Here is a 17,980-nt window from a genome sequence, read left to right as displayed (position 1 = left end):
GTTCGGTTTCAGTCCGTGCCGGGTTCTGGACACTCATGCTCCATGTTCTGTTTGTTTGGGTCTAATTGTGTTGATGTTTCTCCCTCATGTGTTTCAGGTGCCACTGGCACGCAGAATCAGTGTTTCCATGGGAACCCTGATTCCATGGGAACCCTGATTGTTTCCATGGGAACGCTGATCATGTCAACTTTCTGCTGGAGAGCAGCACCTGTCCTTTGTTTGTTCCTGCCTAATTTAATCCCCTTGTGTGTCATGTTCTTTGCTGGATTGTTTAATGTAGTCTGTAGTATGTTGTGTGTCATCATTATAGAAAGCTTTTTGATGTGAAATAACTTACCTCACACTCTCTGCCTAGTTGGTCCTGTCTCGTGTATCTGTTTGGTTGCCCGTCTCTGCCTGCGTGTCGGGAGTGTGGTTACCTTCCAGTTTGCTGTACGCTTGTTCTCTGTGCTCACGAGCCTCAACGGAGGACTCCTCGCCTCTGCCCGCATGACGGTAGGTTGATTGCCTTCCAGTCTGCTGGGTGTTGTTCTCTGCACCTCACTACGCTTCAACGGAGGATTCCTAAAAATCTTCTCCTGACTTCCACAACGTACACACTTGACTACGGATACACTCTTCACAGATTTGCCTATTGCACGGCCACGGCGCACACACATCCTCTAACCCCTCCCCATGTAACATGTTCATTTCCAATGTGATCACTTTGCTACATTCCGAGAGAATGATTGTTTAATTGAGTAACCTAGTCTGGGATTAGTTGTGTAAAGTGTGCACCAACACAACTGAAAACATGAAACTGTGAAAGCGACTACCTACTGTCTTGAAATGTGTACTTGGCTAAAATGAAATCTAGAGTATTTTAAGAAAGCCATTGTTTTCTGCTATCTGCGCTGTTTATCTGAGCAAGGTATCTGTTACAGCACAGATTTTTGTTGTGTTTCGGTCCCTCTTCTGGCCTTATCATTAGCTCTTTTTGTCACTTCATAGTCCTTGTCACAGTACATCTTTCAAACCATATGCTTTCAAGCACTTAAACATTATGCACACCCTCATGTCCTTAGCTGCTATTAACTCAAGAGGAAAAATGGAGTATCAGATGGTACCAAATGTCTTTCTTCAACCTTTCAAATTTGGACCTGGTCTAATGGCAGCCTCAAAGTTCAGTTTATCTGGTTGTTGGTAATAGGATTCTGAAGACGATGGGACTGGAAGATGAAACTGAATACACTGCAACCTGCTATTTTCTGTCTTTAGGTGAGATGGGCACTGGAATCGCAGTTGCATTAGCTTGGATTGCCCTCTCTGCTCCAGTATATTGACTAGCAGTTGCAAGGATTCCACTTGAAACACAGTATAATTTTTTTTTTCATCACTGAACTGCCTCTTGATGGTTCTGAGAAAAGCCACTCTTTAATGATATGTTAGATTGTCACAGGAAGCTTGAAAAGAGGTCACTATGGGCCAAGGCATAATGTCTATAGGATCTGCATCAATGGTGGTAAGCTCGTCCTACCCTCCGTATGTCAATAGAATTTGACAGGCCTCAGAGTTATCTGCTGAAAAGACAAATTGTTTTGCTGGTCCAGGGCAGCATTTCCCATAAGTGCCAATTGGTGTCAGTGGTCTCCACAATCAACTTAAGCTTCCGATGCTTTTGGGAAACACAGCCCAGGCTAATTTATACTCATTAGTGCTGGTTTGATGCCAGTCTAGCTAGTGGACCAGCATAGCCAAGCTGTACACCAGCAAAACCAGTTGGTGAAACTAGTGGACCAGCATGGTCTTTCTGAAGAAGCTGGTTTGCCAAGGAAGTCTTGCTGGTTAAGATAGTTAAGAACCCTGGTAGGGACATCAGCACACCAACATCCCATACTGGGGACCAGCATCCAAAATACAATATACAGTATGGTGATCTTCTCAGCAGGGTAATGGAAGAAATATGGATCAGGTCCATATAGGATTGCTTTCCTGCTGAGTCACACAAAATGTTCTCCCTTTCTTTTTTTTTTCTTTTTTTAGCTCAGGGGATATAGGACAATTGCACCTGTGGAGTGCTCACATCTTATCTATTGTTAAGGATTCGTTTCGTGTGCACATCCTGTTCAGCTCCTCAGTTATGATATAGAGATTCTAAGAAAGAGAAAAAAAGGAATTTTAAGGGAGAAAATGAAAAAGAATGGTGTATTATAAGCGATTGTGTCCTCATTTAGTCCTTGTCTTGATACAGTGGAGTGTGGGATGTCTGCCATCTGGGTAATGCATGCTGCCTGCCTGATCTAAAACAGTTACTTTTATAGACAGTCCAGACAATGTCAAGAAAGTGTGAGAGTTCAGGCAATACCTCCATCATTAGTTAATAATGTAAAATATAATGTATGAGTAACAGTGCATAATATGGATAGGGCTAAGACGACAGCAAATGAGGGGTCAGTGTCAGCTGGCACAAAGATAAAGCAATAAAATACCTTTAGAAAGAGTATCAGTTTCATAGAGGATGTGTTTAGCTAAGATTTTAACTGATGTTATATTTTCTGTCTACTGTGCCGTAATTCTTAGTGCTAGGTTTCTATTTAGATAATTTACTGTAGGCTGAATTTAATGACTGTTTAGCATATTTTCTTTTTGTTGGTTTTCAATGAAGCATGAATGGCTTAATTAAGCATGTCACAAACCATACACTGTAAAATCTAATTAGTTGACCTTACTTAGATTTTTCAGTGCAATCGGTTTGCATGCTTTTTCTAAGTTAACTTATTTGGCTCAAGTAAACTGAACTTAATTTGTTTTAAGTAAGTATAACTCATCTATGATTAAAGTATTGTTGTTTTGATTTAATTACTTAAATTAGGTTATAACATGTCTTATACAGTATAAGGGAAATCATGACTAGACTCTAGGTTAGCCTAGGTAATTCCAGCACTGGACTCTACTCAGTACTTCTTAGTACACATAAATTTGCACTTTTGTAAAGTACAATTGAGTAAAGAAGAATGGGTTAAACTTAACAGGCTCCAAGTTCACCAGAGGTAACACTAATCACCCTCATGGTGACTTCACAAAAATCTCAGTTATCAACCAGCTACAACAAAACAACAACAATAGTCATAATAATTAAAACTATATACATTTTTAAATAAAAAACTATTATTTTACTACATAAATTCCCTTGTTTTGACCAAACAAACATAATTTATTCAAGCGTATGGGTTTATGGGTATTTCACACAGCCGCAATTTTGAACTTGGTAATTTTGATTTATTAGTATTCGAAGCCAAAGTTTAAAGAACTAATGTATTTGAGTTATGATTCCAAAATGTTACATTTCAAATAATGTTTAATTAGGACCACTTAACTGTTTTTATTAATGACAACTTTAGGATTTAGAGATTAACGGTAACTTAATTAAAACTAGTAAGAATAGTAAAAATTTAAGATTAAGTTGTGTAAACTATTTTTTTAATAATTTGAGATTACTATTAGTATTTACAGTGTAATAGGCCTATTTGAAAACAATATGTAAATAGCAATAAAATATGTGAATAAGTAAAAATACAATTCTACATCACACCAAATATATCATATTTAAGAAATGCTAAACCTTGTACACAAAAGCTGGCATTTCCCACTAAGGAAGGTCAAGGGAATTTCCAGCTCTTTATCACACAGATCTGCACTAGGGGTGGGCAGTAATTTTATATCTCATAGCGCTATATCAAGATATACATTCAGTCAGCACCTGTACACCTACTTATTCATGCAAATATCTAATCAGCCAATCATGTGGCAGCAGTGCTATGCACATAATCATGCAGATACTGATCAGGAGCTTCAAGGGCTGGTTTGAGTATTTCTGTAACTGCTGATCTCCTAGTATTTTCATGCACAACAGTCTCTAGAGTTTACTAAGAACGGAAATGCCTTGTTGATGCCAGGCTGTTTTTTTTTTTTTTTTTTTTTTTTTATCAGAATATTGTTTTTTGGCAAATATTTGTACACCTGTGACATTAGTTGCACATCAGTTGAATTTTGTATTATTGTGGCAGGTCATAAACGAAACACTACAAATTTGAATTGGTTCCGCTGGTCCCATATCCCCCATCCACAGCTGTTAGTGTTTTGGGAGCATGGAGACACTTCAGTATTCAGCCTCTGCTTGGCTCACGGCTCACCTTCCCAGTTGAATTTTGTATTATTGCGGCAGGTAATAAACGAAACACTACTTTTTGTTGTGCTTAACAACACCCCTTAAAGTTTGTTTGGACTTGTTTGGGGCCCTCCATGTTTCTTCGCCACTCTAACTTGTACAGAATGTAAAGCAGTCCTGCCACTTATAGTCACACAAATATATCTACTCTGGGATAACCAGTAAAGCAAAATCTCTAGACATATTTTTACCACCCAGCCCTAATATGCACTCAACATTATATCATAATGTCTGCCTGCAAATTTGAATTGGTTCCGCTGGTCCCATATCCCCTATCCACAGCTGTTAGTGTTTTGGGAGCATGGAGACACTTCAGTATTCAGCCTCTGCTTGGCTCACGGCTCACCTTCCCAAAGCCAATATATAGTATATATAGCCAATATACTGCTCCAAAACTGCCATAAAAAAGTCAGACTACAGTTTGCAAGTGCTCATGGGGACAAAGATCTTACTTTTTGGAGAAATTTCCTCTGGTCTGATGAAACAAAAATTTAACTGTTTGGCCATAATGACCATCATTATGTTTTGAGAAAAAGGGTGAGGCTTGCAAGCTGAAGAACACCATTCCAACTGTGAAGCATCATGTTGTGGGGGTGCTTTGCTGCAGGAGAGACTGGTGCACTTCACAAAATAGATGGCATCATCAGGAAGGAATATTATGTGGATATATTGAAGCAAAATCTCAAGACATCAGCCAGGAAGTTAAAGCTCGTCGCAAATGGGTCTTCCAAATGGACAATGACCCCAAGCATACCACCAAAGTTGTGGCAAAATGACTTAAGGACAACAAAGTCAAGGTATTGGAGTGTCCATCACAAAGCCCTGACCTCAATCCGATAGAGAATTTGTGGGTAGAACTGAAAAAGCATGTGTGAGCAAGGAGGCCTGCAAACCTGACTCAGTTACACCAGTTCTGTCTGGAGGAATGGGCCAAAATTCCAGCAACTTATTGTGAGAAGCTTGTGGAAGGCTACCCAAAATGTTTGACCCAAGTTAAATAATTTAAAGGCAATGCTATCAAATACTAACAAAGTGTATGTAAACTTCTGACCCACTGGGGATGTGATGAAAGAAATAAAAGCTGAAATAAATCATTCTCTCTACTATTATTCTGACATTTCACATTCTTAAAATAAAGTAGTGCTCCTAACTGACCTAAGTCAGGGAATGTTTTCTATGATTAAATGTCAGGAATTGTGAAAAACTGAGTTTAAATGTATTTGGCTAAGGTGTATGTAAACTTCTGACTTCAACTGTATCTATCTCTCTCTCTCTCTCTCTCTCTCTCTCTCTCTCTCTCTCTCTCTCTCTCTCTCTGTCGATTGATTCATTTGCAATAGACATGATCAGATGTAATACCCAGATCTCCCTACCGACAACCTTGTCTTGCCATGCTCCAAAAGGACTTGAGAACGCATTCCCACTTCAAGCATTACTCAAGGGATTTTCCCACTGATTCAGCTCTGTATAAATGACCCACTTCAACGGACATGTTTATGAATTGAGCAGTCTTGCATTTTGAAGAGGCTATGAAGTGATAAAGCATCCTCCCCTTATGATGGAACTCCAAAAGCTCTTACCCCCAAATAGATTATCAGGGATTATACCTGATGTGTCTACTCAGATAATCCCCCATTTGTCTCTGTGACTCAAAACACTCATTCACTCCTCTAAAGACAACTTTCTGTTCCACGGCTTTGCAGTCATGAGCAGAGCAGTGCAGGGATTAGATTAAGCAGTAAACATCAGGCAGAGATTTATAGGATGTCCCGGAGACAGATTTGTTTTCCTTGCAGCTTTTATGCATAAGCGGTCCACATGTTTTTGGGTGCGCAGGCAGATCAGGTAATTGAGAGTGACTTGTTTCTGTCATTCCATCAGAGGCTACATCCCAAGAGTGAGATCTCTCATACTGTTCCGGTCACAGAAAACAACAGCGTTTAATAGAGTTTTAGTGATTTTTACTGTTGCATGGATGATTTAAATGGATAAGTACAATAAAAGAGATGTACACTGCATTACACTTCTGTGAATGTGTTTTCTTCTGTGGGAATTGGGTGGCTTTTATTGGCAAAATAGCAACAATTCATTGTTGTTAATTGTAATTAAACTTAATGCCTTACCAAGTCAGTGGCCTGAATTTTAACCCTCATGTTTTTTAATTTATTTTTTTTGATTGACTGTTTTTATGTTTGGGGTCCCAGAAACCCCATTGATAACAGTAATTTGTACAATGATAATAGTAATTTCAAGATGAATCCCTTAAATTCCCTTCAAATTATTGTTTCTCTAACCTAATCAAAACCCAGTAGGCAGCTTTGTGCACCTTCAAGTAATGTTGTAATTTGACTAGAGCAAAATGTCCATTGTGAAAACTTACTCCATATAGTGTGATGAAATGCCCCACTATAAAGGTCTATGTGTGTTCAGTGAACTGTATCTTTCATCCTGGGCAATAATGATGGAGAAGTTCATAACGTTTCTGTAGCCAAGACTTCAAGGCATGTGGCAATACAGAAATTGACTTTCAGAAATAAACCTACACTAAGAAATATTAAGTAAAATAGTGTGACAACTAGCCTCAGTCTCTTCTTACTTTATTTGGCAAGAATGGAACCACACAGATCTCATCTGGTTTATAAAATATTAATTAAAGATATTGATTTTACATTATGAAATATCAAAATCACAATTTAATAAACCTAACTCTTATGTGTTTAATTGGCGACGTGGAATTCTGAACAAGTCTTACTGTACTTTCTACACTATCTGCACTCACAGCTAAAGTATGCAACTTTTATCATTAAAAAAGCCTGGTGGTGAATGCTTGGCAATGAAAGTCTTTTCTGTGCACGTAGATTGCCTGCAAACATATGATAAGGTGTTCAGTGAACGAGTTCATGTTTTCAGCTGCCCTTTTGCATAATAAATGTTTTATGGCATTTCCCCTTGCTCTGTTTTGCAGTACATTGGAGAGAGCTGAGCTGCCAAAAAACCAAATGGTATTCCATGGTGCAAAAGGGAATGCTGATTCAGTGTGTGAAAAAGTGGGAGAGAGAAACAGAGAGGAGAGAGAAGGAATATGTGACACCTTTATGTAATGTTTGTGACACTATGTATTTGGAAGCAGTCAGACACGTGGAAGCTCTGTGCTTTTATTGTTTGCTATATACTGATGAACATTGTGCTGTCAGTGCTTTGAGAGCTCTATCACATGTGCCTTTGAAGCCCACGTGAACACTTCTTCTCAACCAGCCTCTTTGCAGCTTGCTGTATTTTTCCTGTTTGCAATCTGTGAACTTTTTACCCTGAATGTATTTGAGCTTGGTTTGCCTTCAGCATCAATTCAGCAGCACACACAAAGGTTATTTATTAATCATGAACTGTACTTCCCTTTCTTGACTCTGTACTTTAAATATGCACTATTTGATTGATAGGCATGTGCGTTTGTGTATGTCTACTGTATGAAATATAAAGTCAGGCTTAATTCATTAAATAATAGTTGGTAAGTAAAGAGTAAGTAAATTATGACAGAATTTTCATTTCTGGGTGAACTATTCTAAAAATATGACTGTTCCCTGCAGAGGATATGTGATTTGGAAATAAAATAAATGTGGGTGTAATTCTGGAATTTTCCTTTTTCTTTACAGGTCTTTCAAGGAAATTTTGATAATGACACCCACAGAAAGAACGTGATAGATCCTCCCATCTATGCCAGGTTCATTCGAATCCTTCCGTGGTCATGGTACGGAAGAATCACTTTGCGTGCAGAGTTACTAGGATGCACAGAGGAAGATTGAATACCTTTATTCATTGTTCCCTTTGGTACACTTTGGTCCATACTCAATATAAACTGAGCTTACAAATATAAAATTACAAGAAAAATTGTTTCAGCAATTTTTTTTTTCAGTTTTTATAATATTATTTTTTTTCTTTTCTTTTTTTTCTTTTTTATAGTTTTCCCAAAGAGGGGTTTAGAATCTGTCCATTCATCTTTATTCTGCCCTGTTTGTTTGTCCTTTTTATGGTCTCTGCCATTTAGTTAATATAATTTCTAAATGATAATTTTTCTTTTCTTGTTTTGTTTTGATGAGCTAAATGGATGGTGGGGGATAGTTTATTGTGGTTTAAACAGTGGAACAATAGCCACTGTACAGTGTCACTTTAAACAAAAACAAAAAATGGCATGCAATGTTTCTTTGGCCATAATCAATCAACCAATCACAACATATAATGGAAAAGTCTAACAATGTAAAATATGTTTCTACTTTCTTTATAACAGCAGGCCTGACTGAAATTCAAACAGCCAGCACTGACATTGTTGTGTAGACAAAAATATGATGGTATTGTAATATATATAAAATGCAAAATAACTGCATGACTCATAAATGATACTAGAAATATAAGACAAAAAGATGTATAAGTAAAAATTTCTCCAAATGAAGCATTTCATAGATTGTTTTTATCAATCATTTAAATTTTTGTATGATCTGTTTTCCTGTACTTTTCTAAAGACACTGTTATGTGCCACATAATGTAATAACATACCATAAGTAAGATGGTAAAAATTGAATAAAAAATAACACTACAGTACTGGAAGCACCCATAACTAGATTAACAATTTTTCATACATAGACATCGGGCTTATAAAGGCAATAGGCAAAGGTACTTATGCAAGCAGTCTGTAACAAAGACAACATTTTTTCTTTCTTTTTAAGAAAATAATATCTGTGGAAAGTACTCTTTTAGAAGCTTTTTTGTGTTGATTTATACAATATTATTTGTGTAAAACATTCAGATGTCTCTGTTTTTCAGGCTGTTTGCCTATCACTTACCTATACTACTGTATTCCCCCCCCCCCCCCCCCGATTATAAAAACCTCAGGATAGATGTCATCTTTTTTTAGTACAGTCGTACAATTGAAATGAACTTTGTCGGAATGCAAAATCCCTTTGAATTATCCCACATTTTTATGTGCTTGTTAGGAAATGTGAAGGAATATTAACTTACAAAAAGCTTGTTGACTACACTAAGTGGGATTATTCTTTTTCCCTTTGCATATAATAAAGGCACCATTAAATAACAGCATCCACATATGAAAAGAATAGATACAGATGTTTATACAGCTGTTAGTTATTTATTGAAATATAGTTATTCATTGAAAAGGTGAGCATCAGTGGGTTGTGAAATCACTGGAATGAATTGTTTTATTTGATACTCTTTTAGAAATTAAGAATATACAGGTCTGATAACAAATATAAGTTACATACAACAACCCATGTGTTGGGGGAGGGGGGTGGGGTAGAATTATTTGTACAGTATTGAATGTGACTTAAAAAAAAAAAAAAAAAAAAAGATGTCCAAAATGTGTAGACATCAATTCAGCATATACTGTATCATACACCAGGATCAGCATATACATCACATACTGTAACATATTTTCTAACTGATAAGTGTTGGTTTCATATGTGTATCATGATTATATGGAGGTAATATTAGTACTTCTTGTCTAACATTTCCCTGTGTCAGTGAGATTATTCTCTAAACTGTTCAGATGACTTGTGTGCACATTTGTACAGACTTTTGAGGATGACCATCTATGAAGAAAAAAAGTCATAATATGAGGTCCACAGGCACATTTTTAAAATAATAAATAAGAATATTGGTGGGTCTGATAGTCCAGCATTTCCTTTCCATGTGCTGTGAAAAGTGATTGTTTGAAAACATGTATAGCTCAATTCAAGAGAGACCTCGTGGGCCACACTTTTTGATTTTGCATTTTTCCTATGCTGTCTTTAAAAAAAAAAAAAAATGTCATTTTTCTTTTTTTGTTAATTCCGTGTCAAGCAAATTCTATATGGTAAAACAAACCACAAAGGTGTAGAAAGGAGGACTGCCATTGCTACCAATATAGACAGGTCTTTGGTTTGACAAATAAAAAAGAAACATCTGTGAAATACCTTTTGATTTCTGACTATTGCTTTCTTTGTTTCTAATGCTCTACTCATCTGATAAATGACTGAAAACAGTGTTTTGGTTAGAAGAAAAAAAGGGACAGACCTCGTTTGTTCCACCACCTGTTGTATGCTGCTTGTGTTTTTCACTTGCATTGATTGCTTCTGGAGTACTAGTTGCCAAAACTTCTCCCAAGCCATTCTTTATTTAGTACACTGTAGGTAGCGCTATCTCAAGAAATATCTTCTGTAAATGTGATGTCAGTTCATAACCCATTGCTTATGTCACTTAATGGGGACATATTATGCATATTTTTTATTTTTTTAACATAATTATGTGTCCCCAGTGTGTGTAGACAACCACAAAACATGGTGAAAGATCATCCCCTCATTTCTTTCCTTTCCCCATCAATAAAAAACAGTGTCTCTGAACGAGCCGTTCAGGTTTGCAGCCCCTTATGACATCAAAAGGGGAAAGGTACCGCCCACGGCTGGCGAAGAGATCCGCCCGAGTAGCTTAGATCCGCCCTCATTAAAACCTGAGCGAGCAGCGCACAGTCCGCCATATTTATCTCCTCGCTAGAGCTGCTTGTACTAACTCAGACTGCTTCAGCAACGATGATTAACACAAGGCTGGATTTGCTTCAAAGCTAAGGATCATGGATGGATTGATGGATCAACGCTCCGTGACCCAACTTGAGTGGTCATGCAATGAAGATTTTCCATGTAATAAAACCGGTCATTATTTAAATAACGATTATGAAACGATAGTGGTATTTTCGAAAACTCTAGCTGTTTTTCATATTTCATAACTTGACCTTTGTTATGCACAGTACAGTAAGATGATTGACTTAGTGTGTTCTCTGTGTTATTTATAATTTTGTTGTCACCGGGTTATCCATGGCACCAGCAGGAAAGGCACAGCCCACTTCCAGAAAAGGGTGTGGGGAGCAGCAGCTCCTTTGCATTTAAAGCTACAGACACTAAAACAGCCTGTTTGGAACAGGGCTACAAAACGGGTATAAAGGCATGGTAGAATAAACGATCTGTGAGGTATTTTGAGCTGAAACTTGACAGACACATTCTGGGGACACCTGAGACTTATATTACATTGTGTAAAAAGGGGCATAATATGTTCCCTTTAATGCCCAACAGTGATGTCTAATTAATTAATAACCTCAGAGCCAAAATACTCTTTAAGCATGACATCAGAATCAGAATCAGAATCAGAATGAGCTTTATTGCCAAGTATGCCTACACATACAAGGAATTTGTCTTGGTGACAGGAGCTTCCAGTGTACAAAAATACAAAAACAGCAGCAAGACATAGATAATAATAAAAAATGGTGATTACTTCAAGGATGTTTAAATTCTGTCATCATTTACTCTCCCTCATCGCTGTTCCAAATTTGTATGACAGTTTTTCTTCTGTGGAACTCAAAAGGAGGTATTATACAGAATGTCACCATTCATTTTCATTGTATGGGAAAGAGCATTGTCAACGTTTTTCAGTATTTCTACTTTTGTGTTCCACAGATAAAGTAAGTCATAAAGGGTTTGGAACAACATGAGGGTGGGTAAATGACAGCACAATTTTAGTTTTTGGGTGAACCAACCCTTGAAGTATCTGTCAAAATTCAACAAAAACACATTATTATGTTAATCATCTGCATTCCATGCTATCTACTCTGTCATTGCCACATTAATATTATATATATATATATATATATATATATATATATATATATATATATATACAGGAATACTGTATAGTATTATAGAAAAATCAGCAAGTTATTTTCTTTGACAATATCATCAGTATATCTTATACAGCTGTCTTACAGTAAATATACAAACCCATAGAAGGGGAGATTTGTATGGGCTTTGTCAGAACTGCAATCTGTAATCAGCATTTTTAACACAAGCCCATTTCTGAGCACAATGGTGTGAGATGTTAGCATGAGGCTATTGTATATTTCTGATTGTGGTGTTGGGTTATTAATGCGCATGAGTGACTGCTGAGAAATATTTCCTCTGCAGACAGAATGCACAAAGCGGGCATGTTGCCAAAAGCAAAAAGTGAACTGAAATGGAGGGTAGGTGATTAGCAAGCATGCTGGGATCTCTTCCATACTAAAGGTTATCCAGCTTCATTTTGATTTCCCATTGTGCAGCATCCACCTGGATGATGCGACGGCAGCCATAGTGGGCCAGAACACCAACCACACATCAGCTATTGGTGGAGAGTACAGTGATATAGCCAATTCATATAGATAGGGGATTATTAGGAAGCCAGGATGGATAGGGGCCAAAGGGCAAATTTGGCAGGACACTGGGGTTACACCCCTACTCTTTTCGAGAAATGCCCTGGGATTTTTAATGACCACAGTGTGTCAGGACCTCGTTTTATCATGTCATCCGAAAGACGTTAATTGACTTAATATATAGCATCCCTGTCACTATACTGGGGCATAAGGACCCACACAGACTGCAGGGTGAGCACCCCCTGCTGGCCTCAGTTGACTAAAATCAAAAGCACAGTGGTACAGTGTTTGCATTTTTATAGTACTTCATAAGCCTAATTAAATCTGCAAGAGTAGGGGCTTCCCAAGGATACATTACTCAAGGTCAACCAGAAGCTGTGAAAATGGCAGTGATACAATGAATGCATGTTTTTCATCTTTATTAACTACATTTACATGCTGCCTTGCCCATAGAGGGCAGCAGAGAGTTTGGCCTGGTGTGAAACCAAAGGAAAAGCCCTCAGCTCTAGATATTGGAAAGCATTTAGTCAGTTGTTAGGAGCTTCTGTGAGTCTCTCATCAGGGCCCCATACATAATTAAATGGGCAGACGGAGAGGACTAACCAAGACCTGGAGACTTTTTTTTTTCTAAGAATATCATCATAACTGAAGTAAGTGGCATACCAGAGCTGAGTTTGCACATAGCACCTCACATAATTCCTCCACAAGTCTGTAGCCTTTCTAATGCTTGAGGCTTAAAGGAATAGTTCACCCAAAAGTGAACATTCTGTCATTATATACTCACCCTCATATCTTTTCAAGCCCATATGCTGTTATTTTGTTCCATAAAACATAAAAGTAGAAATTTTGAATAATCTTTACACTTCTCTTTTTCATACAATTATAGTTCAAAGGAACCACAATTGTCAAGCTCAAAAAAGCACAATAAAATAGTCCATAAGACTCTTCTGAAGCCATTTGATTGTTTTGTGTGGAACAGTCCAACATTTATAAGGATAGTTCAACAAGATTCTGTCATTATTTATTCACCCTCATGTGTGCAAAACCCATATGACTTTCTTTCCTCCATGGAGCACAAAAAGGCTAGGGATGTGCCATGGTGGTTGACTAACTGACTAGTTGTCCAACAAATGACAAGTTGATTTGTGGGGTTGACTACTAACATTAACATTTTTAGTGGTGGTTGTTTTAATGGGAGGCGCAATTCTCAAATTAATTGAGGGACACAACTTCTTAGAGAGCATTTTGCTTGCTGTGCTTAAAAGTGAATAATAGTCAGCACAGTTAAGCCTTCTGCAAGAAGTTTCGCCTCTTTAATGCTTTAAGTTTAGTCTTTTTATGCACCGCTGCTGTTACAGCCATCAAAGGGCTGAATCAACAATACATTACAAGACGATCACTGTTGGATGTTAAATCCTCAGCTGTGAGTAATATTAACATTTTTGTGAGGTGGTTTGGAGAGATTAAAGTCTTTTGCTGATTCTGTCTCACACTGCTTAAATAAATAGCTGCAGAAAAAAGGTTTAAACTGCTTGATGTCGTGAACTAGATGTTCTGCAGTTCTGCGATTTTGTATGTGCTGCGAGGATCACCCTGAGACTCCCAAGTGGTCTGGTTGCATTGAAGCATGTCATTCTGTGTTTAGGATGTGCATAACCATTTTGCGCCTCTCTGTTTTGGAGCCTTTCTTATTTTTCTTACTTTGATAGTTTTGTGCAATAAGATGTTATAGTTATTTTGGCTAAATTTTTTGTTGTAGTTGTAGTGCAGCGCTTTCCCTCTGAAACATGTCTGATCAGGGTCATGTGACCATAACAGAGCCTAATTATACATTATTATCCTTAACACTGACTTGTCGGCTAGTTGTTCAAACAACCAACCGACTATTTGATTATGAAAACTGGTAGTTTTGCACATCCCTAAACAAGGCAGAATATTAGCTTCAGTTATCATTCTCTTTCAGTGCATCTTCTTCCTATACAATGAATGTGGATGGTTACTGAGACTGAACATTTTGCCTTCTCCTTTTGTGCTCCAATGAAGAAGAAAAATGTTGGTATGGGTTTGGAACAACATTAGGTTTAGTCAATTAAATTTTACAAATTTTCTTTTTAGGTGAACTATCCTTTTAAATTGCTATTCACTGGTTATATCATCCCCTCCAGTGAAGGGGAAGACTTTCACTTAATAATGACCTACATTTTGGTCTGTTCCTCACACTGAGACATTGCTTGGCTTTAGGAGAATTAGTATGTAGTACACGAGTCATATGGACTACTTTTATGGTTATTTTATGGCTTGACAGCCTCAGTCAATACAAACTGCTGTCATATGGAATTGAGCTGCATGAAGATTCTTCAAAAGTTCTCATTTCATTTCCCAGAGGAAAAAATAAATAATAGTATACAGGTTTCTAATGACATGGGGTGAGTAAATAATGAGAATGTGTACTATTCCTTTAAGTGGGAGTTCTATCAGCAAAACTCTGCCAGAGGGTGTGAAGCGCTGCCAGCACAACCCTGTTAATGACATCTGGATTACACAAGATAGCAGCTGATTGAAGCTGCCAGTCAGTGAGAATATCCCAGCCTATTTAGAAGGCAGCCTATCATCTTTTGGAAATTGTGTAATGTCCTGAGCTTTGAACTGTTTGGATTTTAAATTTACACTGAACAACACCTTTGAAAGGCTGTGACTAATAAGAAATGTTTGTGTGATGCTTCAAACACAAATGCCATCCTTGTGCATTAGGGTGCCCTGTTCTGTTGAGAAAACCTAAAACCATTATTCAAAGAAAATGATGGTATTGTCAAAAGATGACTATAACAAGCCTACACTTACAAGCTGTTTTTCCCATTATCTGGATGTAGTGGTGTTAGGTGTTTTTAAATGTACCAGATGACAAAAACTGTTGACACTGTGTCTCTCTCAACAACGTCAGTCTGAGTCTGAAAAATAATGTATTCTCACTGTATGAAAATCTTTCTGTTTACCTCTTGAGAGAATGCTGGAGACAGAGAGAGTGTTTAATTTAGGACACACACTTAATCCTCTACATACAGTTTTACAAAAGCACATACTACAGCTCTCAGAATGGGAATTTTAAGCTGAGAGAACTGATTAAAATGTGTTTACTCCTACTGAATGTCCTTGAGGTTGCATTGATATTTTCTTTTTCTCTCTTTCACCTTTTCCCTTCCTTCCCACTTGAACATGTTGTGGAGTTGTGTTTTGTTTATACAGTATGAATATTACATTTCTGTTTGGAATGCAGTGTTAGTGTACTTATGTGCCAAGCCACTCTGGCAAGAATCCACTTCTGTATGTTGTAAAAAGGGGTATAACCAAACTATTGGTCCGATATTGGATTCCAATAGAATGGCCCCTGAAGGTTTCTGCATTGTTCTGTCTTTTCTGAGCGCTGAACCAAAAACACGTATTAATAATTTGCACTTTATCAATTGACTCCGTTATTAATTTGATCTGACTCCAATTTAAGTTGAACCTCTAATTTAGATTTAAGCTCTAATTGATTTCTGATCATTCATTTAATTTAATCTTTTTAAGTTATTGATTACTCTGAATAGTCCTAACTTTCATTATCCTTTCATTCAAGTCCCGATTGTCGCTCAGAGTTATATGCCGGCCGATTAATTACATAGATCTCATGGAAACAAAATCGTCAGTTCTGTTCATAGTCAGCGGTTGCAGGGTTTACTAATATCATCTGGTTCGGCCGCCTACTGCTTGCTCATAACCAGATGATTGTTTTATTTAGTCACGTTTCATACAACTTGCTAAGACGGTGATAAGCAGTGACTGGTAGTCTTACGTGGTTTTCTCCTATTCATAAGCTCCAGTAATGATCATTATCCTGGAAAAAAGGCATTCCTCGAATCTACCAGTGATAAATGATTTCGGAGGAATACAGAATAAATCAAAAAGTAACAATTTATTTGCCAGGTGGGATTTAAAATGTAAGTTACAAAATCAATCAAAGCCAATTTCACACATGATCAGAATAAACAAACATTCCTAAAAATAAAAGACAAGTCAAAGAATACCTGGCAATGGAAAACTACACACAGCAATTGTGTGGGATATCTGACTACAGACTCCCCGATTCCTTTGTCATCTCTCCTTAAGTACCAAACGATTTTATTGTTATTTCAGATATGTGTGTTTGATGTTATTCAGGATTTGGTTTACAGTTTAGGGGTTTGAAGGTAGACCTTTGAAACTTGTGATTGAGAAGGTCATTTGATGTTTACAAAGAATGCACCTAATCAGCATACAGCATCTGGTCTCTGTGAGAGATCTGGGAGGGGGGCATGCCCCTGATAGAATACAGTATTTTACTGAGTTCTTAAATCTTACTTGTGATTTGACTTTGCTGAAAGGGTATGAGACCGTTTTACCAGTTGCACTGAGACCTCTTGAATGATACCAAACATGTATGATCAGAAAACCTTTTACATTACAGAACAAGTAATAACTAATAAGTCATAACTTAGTTTTTGGTGACCCAAAAGTGGCCTGAGGTGAGAGAGGGGGCAGATGTGAGTGAGATTTGCGTTTTATGGTCCTTAATCAGTAGGGTGTGTTGTCTCAGGTGGAGATGCTCTTCTGTGTGAGAGTTTTATGGGTGTAGACATCCTGGTGCCAGCCTTGCAATGTAAAACAAACATTTCAACAATCTGATATTTCACATTCAAATCTGCCTTAGATAGTGTACAGAAGAAATGGTAAGCATTTGATTAATTTTTTTTTTTTTAGTTTTATTCAGCCCCCTCTCTCTGGTTTCATAACAAAATATATCTACAAGCAGAACAATTACAGAGACAAGCACCAAAATGGCATCATTCGCAAGGCACTAAGCAAGACCTAAAGCAGGTCTTGACATTTTATTTTTTGTTTCTGTGCTGAACACTGACATTAATTATCAGAGGATAGAAGAACCATAATTTAACCACAACTTTTGACCAGTAGGTGGCACAGTTCTAAAAATTCACAGGGACCATCAGGCCATGGTCCCAATCAGGAGGTCAGGAATTGGTTGGTTAGCAGGTCCCTGCTAGCACCTGCTGTGATGGCAAAAAAGCATGTTTTTCCACTGACAGCCATTCAAAAGTAGAAATGTTTTCTGACAATATGTATATATATATATATATATATATATATATATATATATATATATATATATATATATATATATATATATATATACACTGATCAGCCACAACATTAAAACCACTGACAGGTGAAGTGAATAACATTGACGTTGCCCCCACCTCGCAACTTACAGGACTTAAAGGATCTGCTGCTAACATCTTGGTGCCAGATACCACAGGACACCTTCAGAGGTTTTGTGGAGTCCATGCCTCGATGGGTCAGAGCTGTTTGGCGGCACGAGGGGGACCTACACGATATTAGGCAGGTGGTGTTAATATTGTGGCTGGTGGTTTTAATGTTTAATGTTGTGGCTATATATATGGAATGGCCATTAAAGTGTGATTTTTTCCCCCTATCTGTTTCCATTGACGAGTGATTGGTTA

The 17,980-nt window shown here is 37.5% G+C and overlaps 1 protein-coding gene across 2 annotated transcripts in view; it reads left to right on the top strand.

Moving 5' to 3' along the window:
• Window positions 1–10,164, top strand: part of LOC127419271 (EGF-like repeat and discoidin I-like domain-containing protein 3) — a 291,255-nt gene extending 281,091 nt beyond the window's left edge. For both annotated transcript variants that reach the window (XM_051660557.1, XM_051660547.1), the window contains one exon: window positions 7,858–10,164. In XM_051660557.1, the coding sequence (XP_051516517.1) occupies window positions 7,858–8,007 (150 nt within the window). In that variant the 3' untranslated portion in view covers window positions 8,008–10,164. The remainder of the gene's footprint in view (window positions 1–7,857) is intronic.
• The last annotated feature ends 7,816 nt before the right edge of the window (window positions 10,165–17,980 follow it).

Source organism: Myxocyprinus asiaticus, chromosome 3 (assembly GCF_019703515.2).
Source record: "Myxocyprinus asiaticus isolate MX2 ecotype Aquarium Trade chromosome 3, UBuf_Myxa_2, whole genome shotgun sequence".
Lineage (NCBI taxonomy): Eukaryota > Metazoa > Chordata > Actinopteri > Cypriniformes > Catostomidae > Myxocyprinus > Myxocyprinus asiaticus.
Note: the sequence above shows the minus strand (reverse complement) of the source record. Positions and strands in the feature narration are given on the sequence as shown.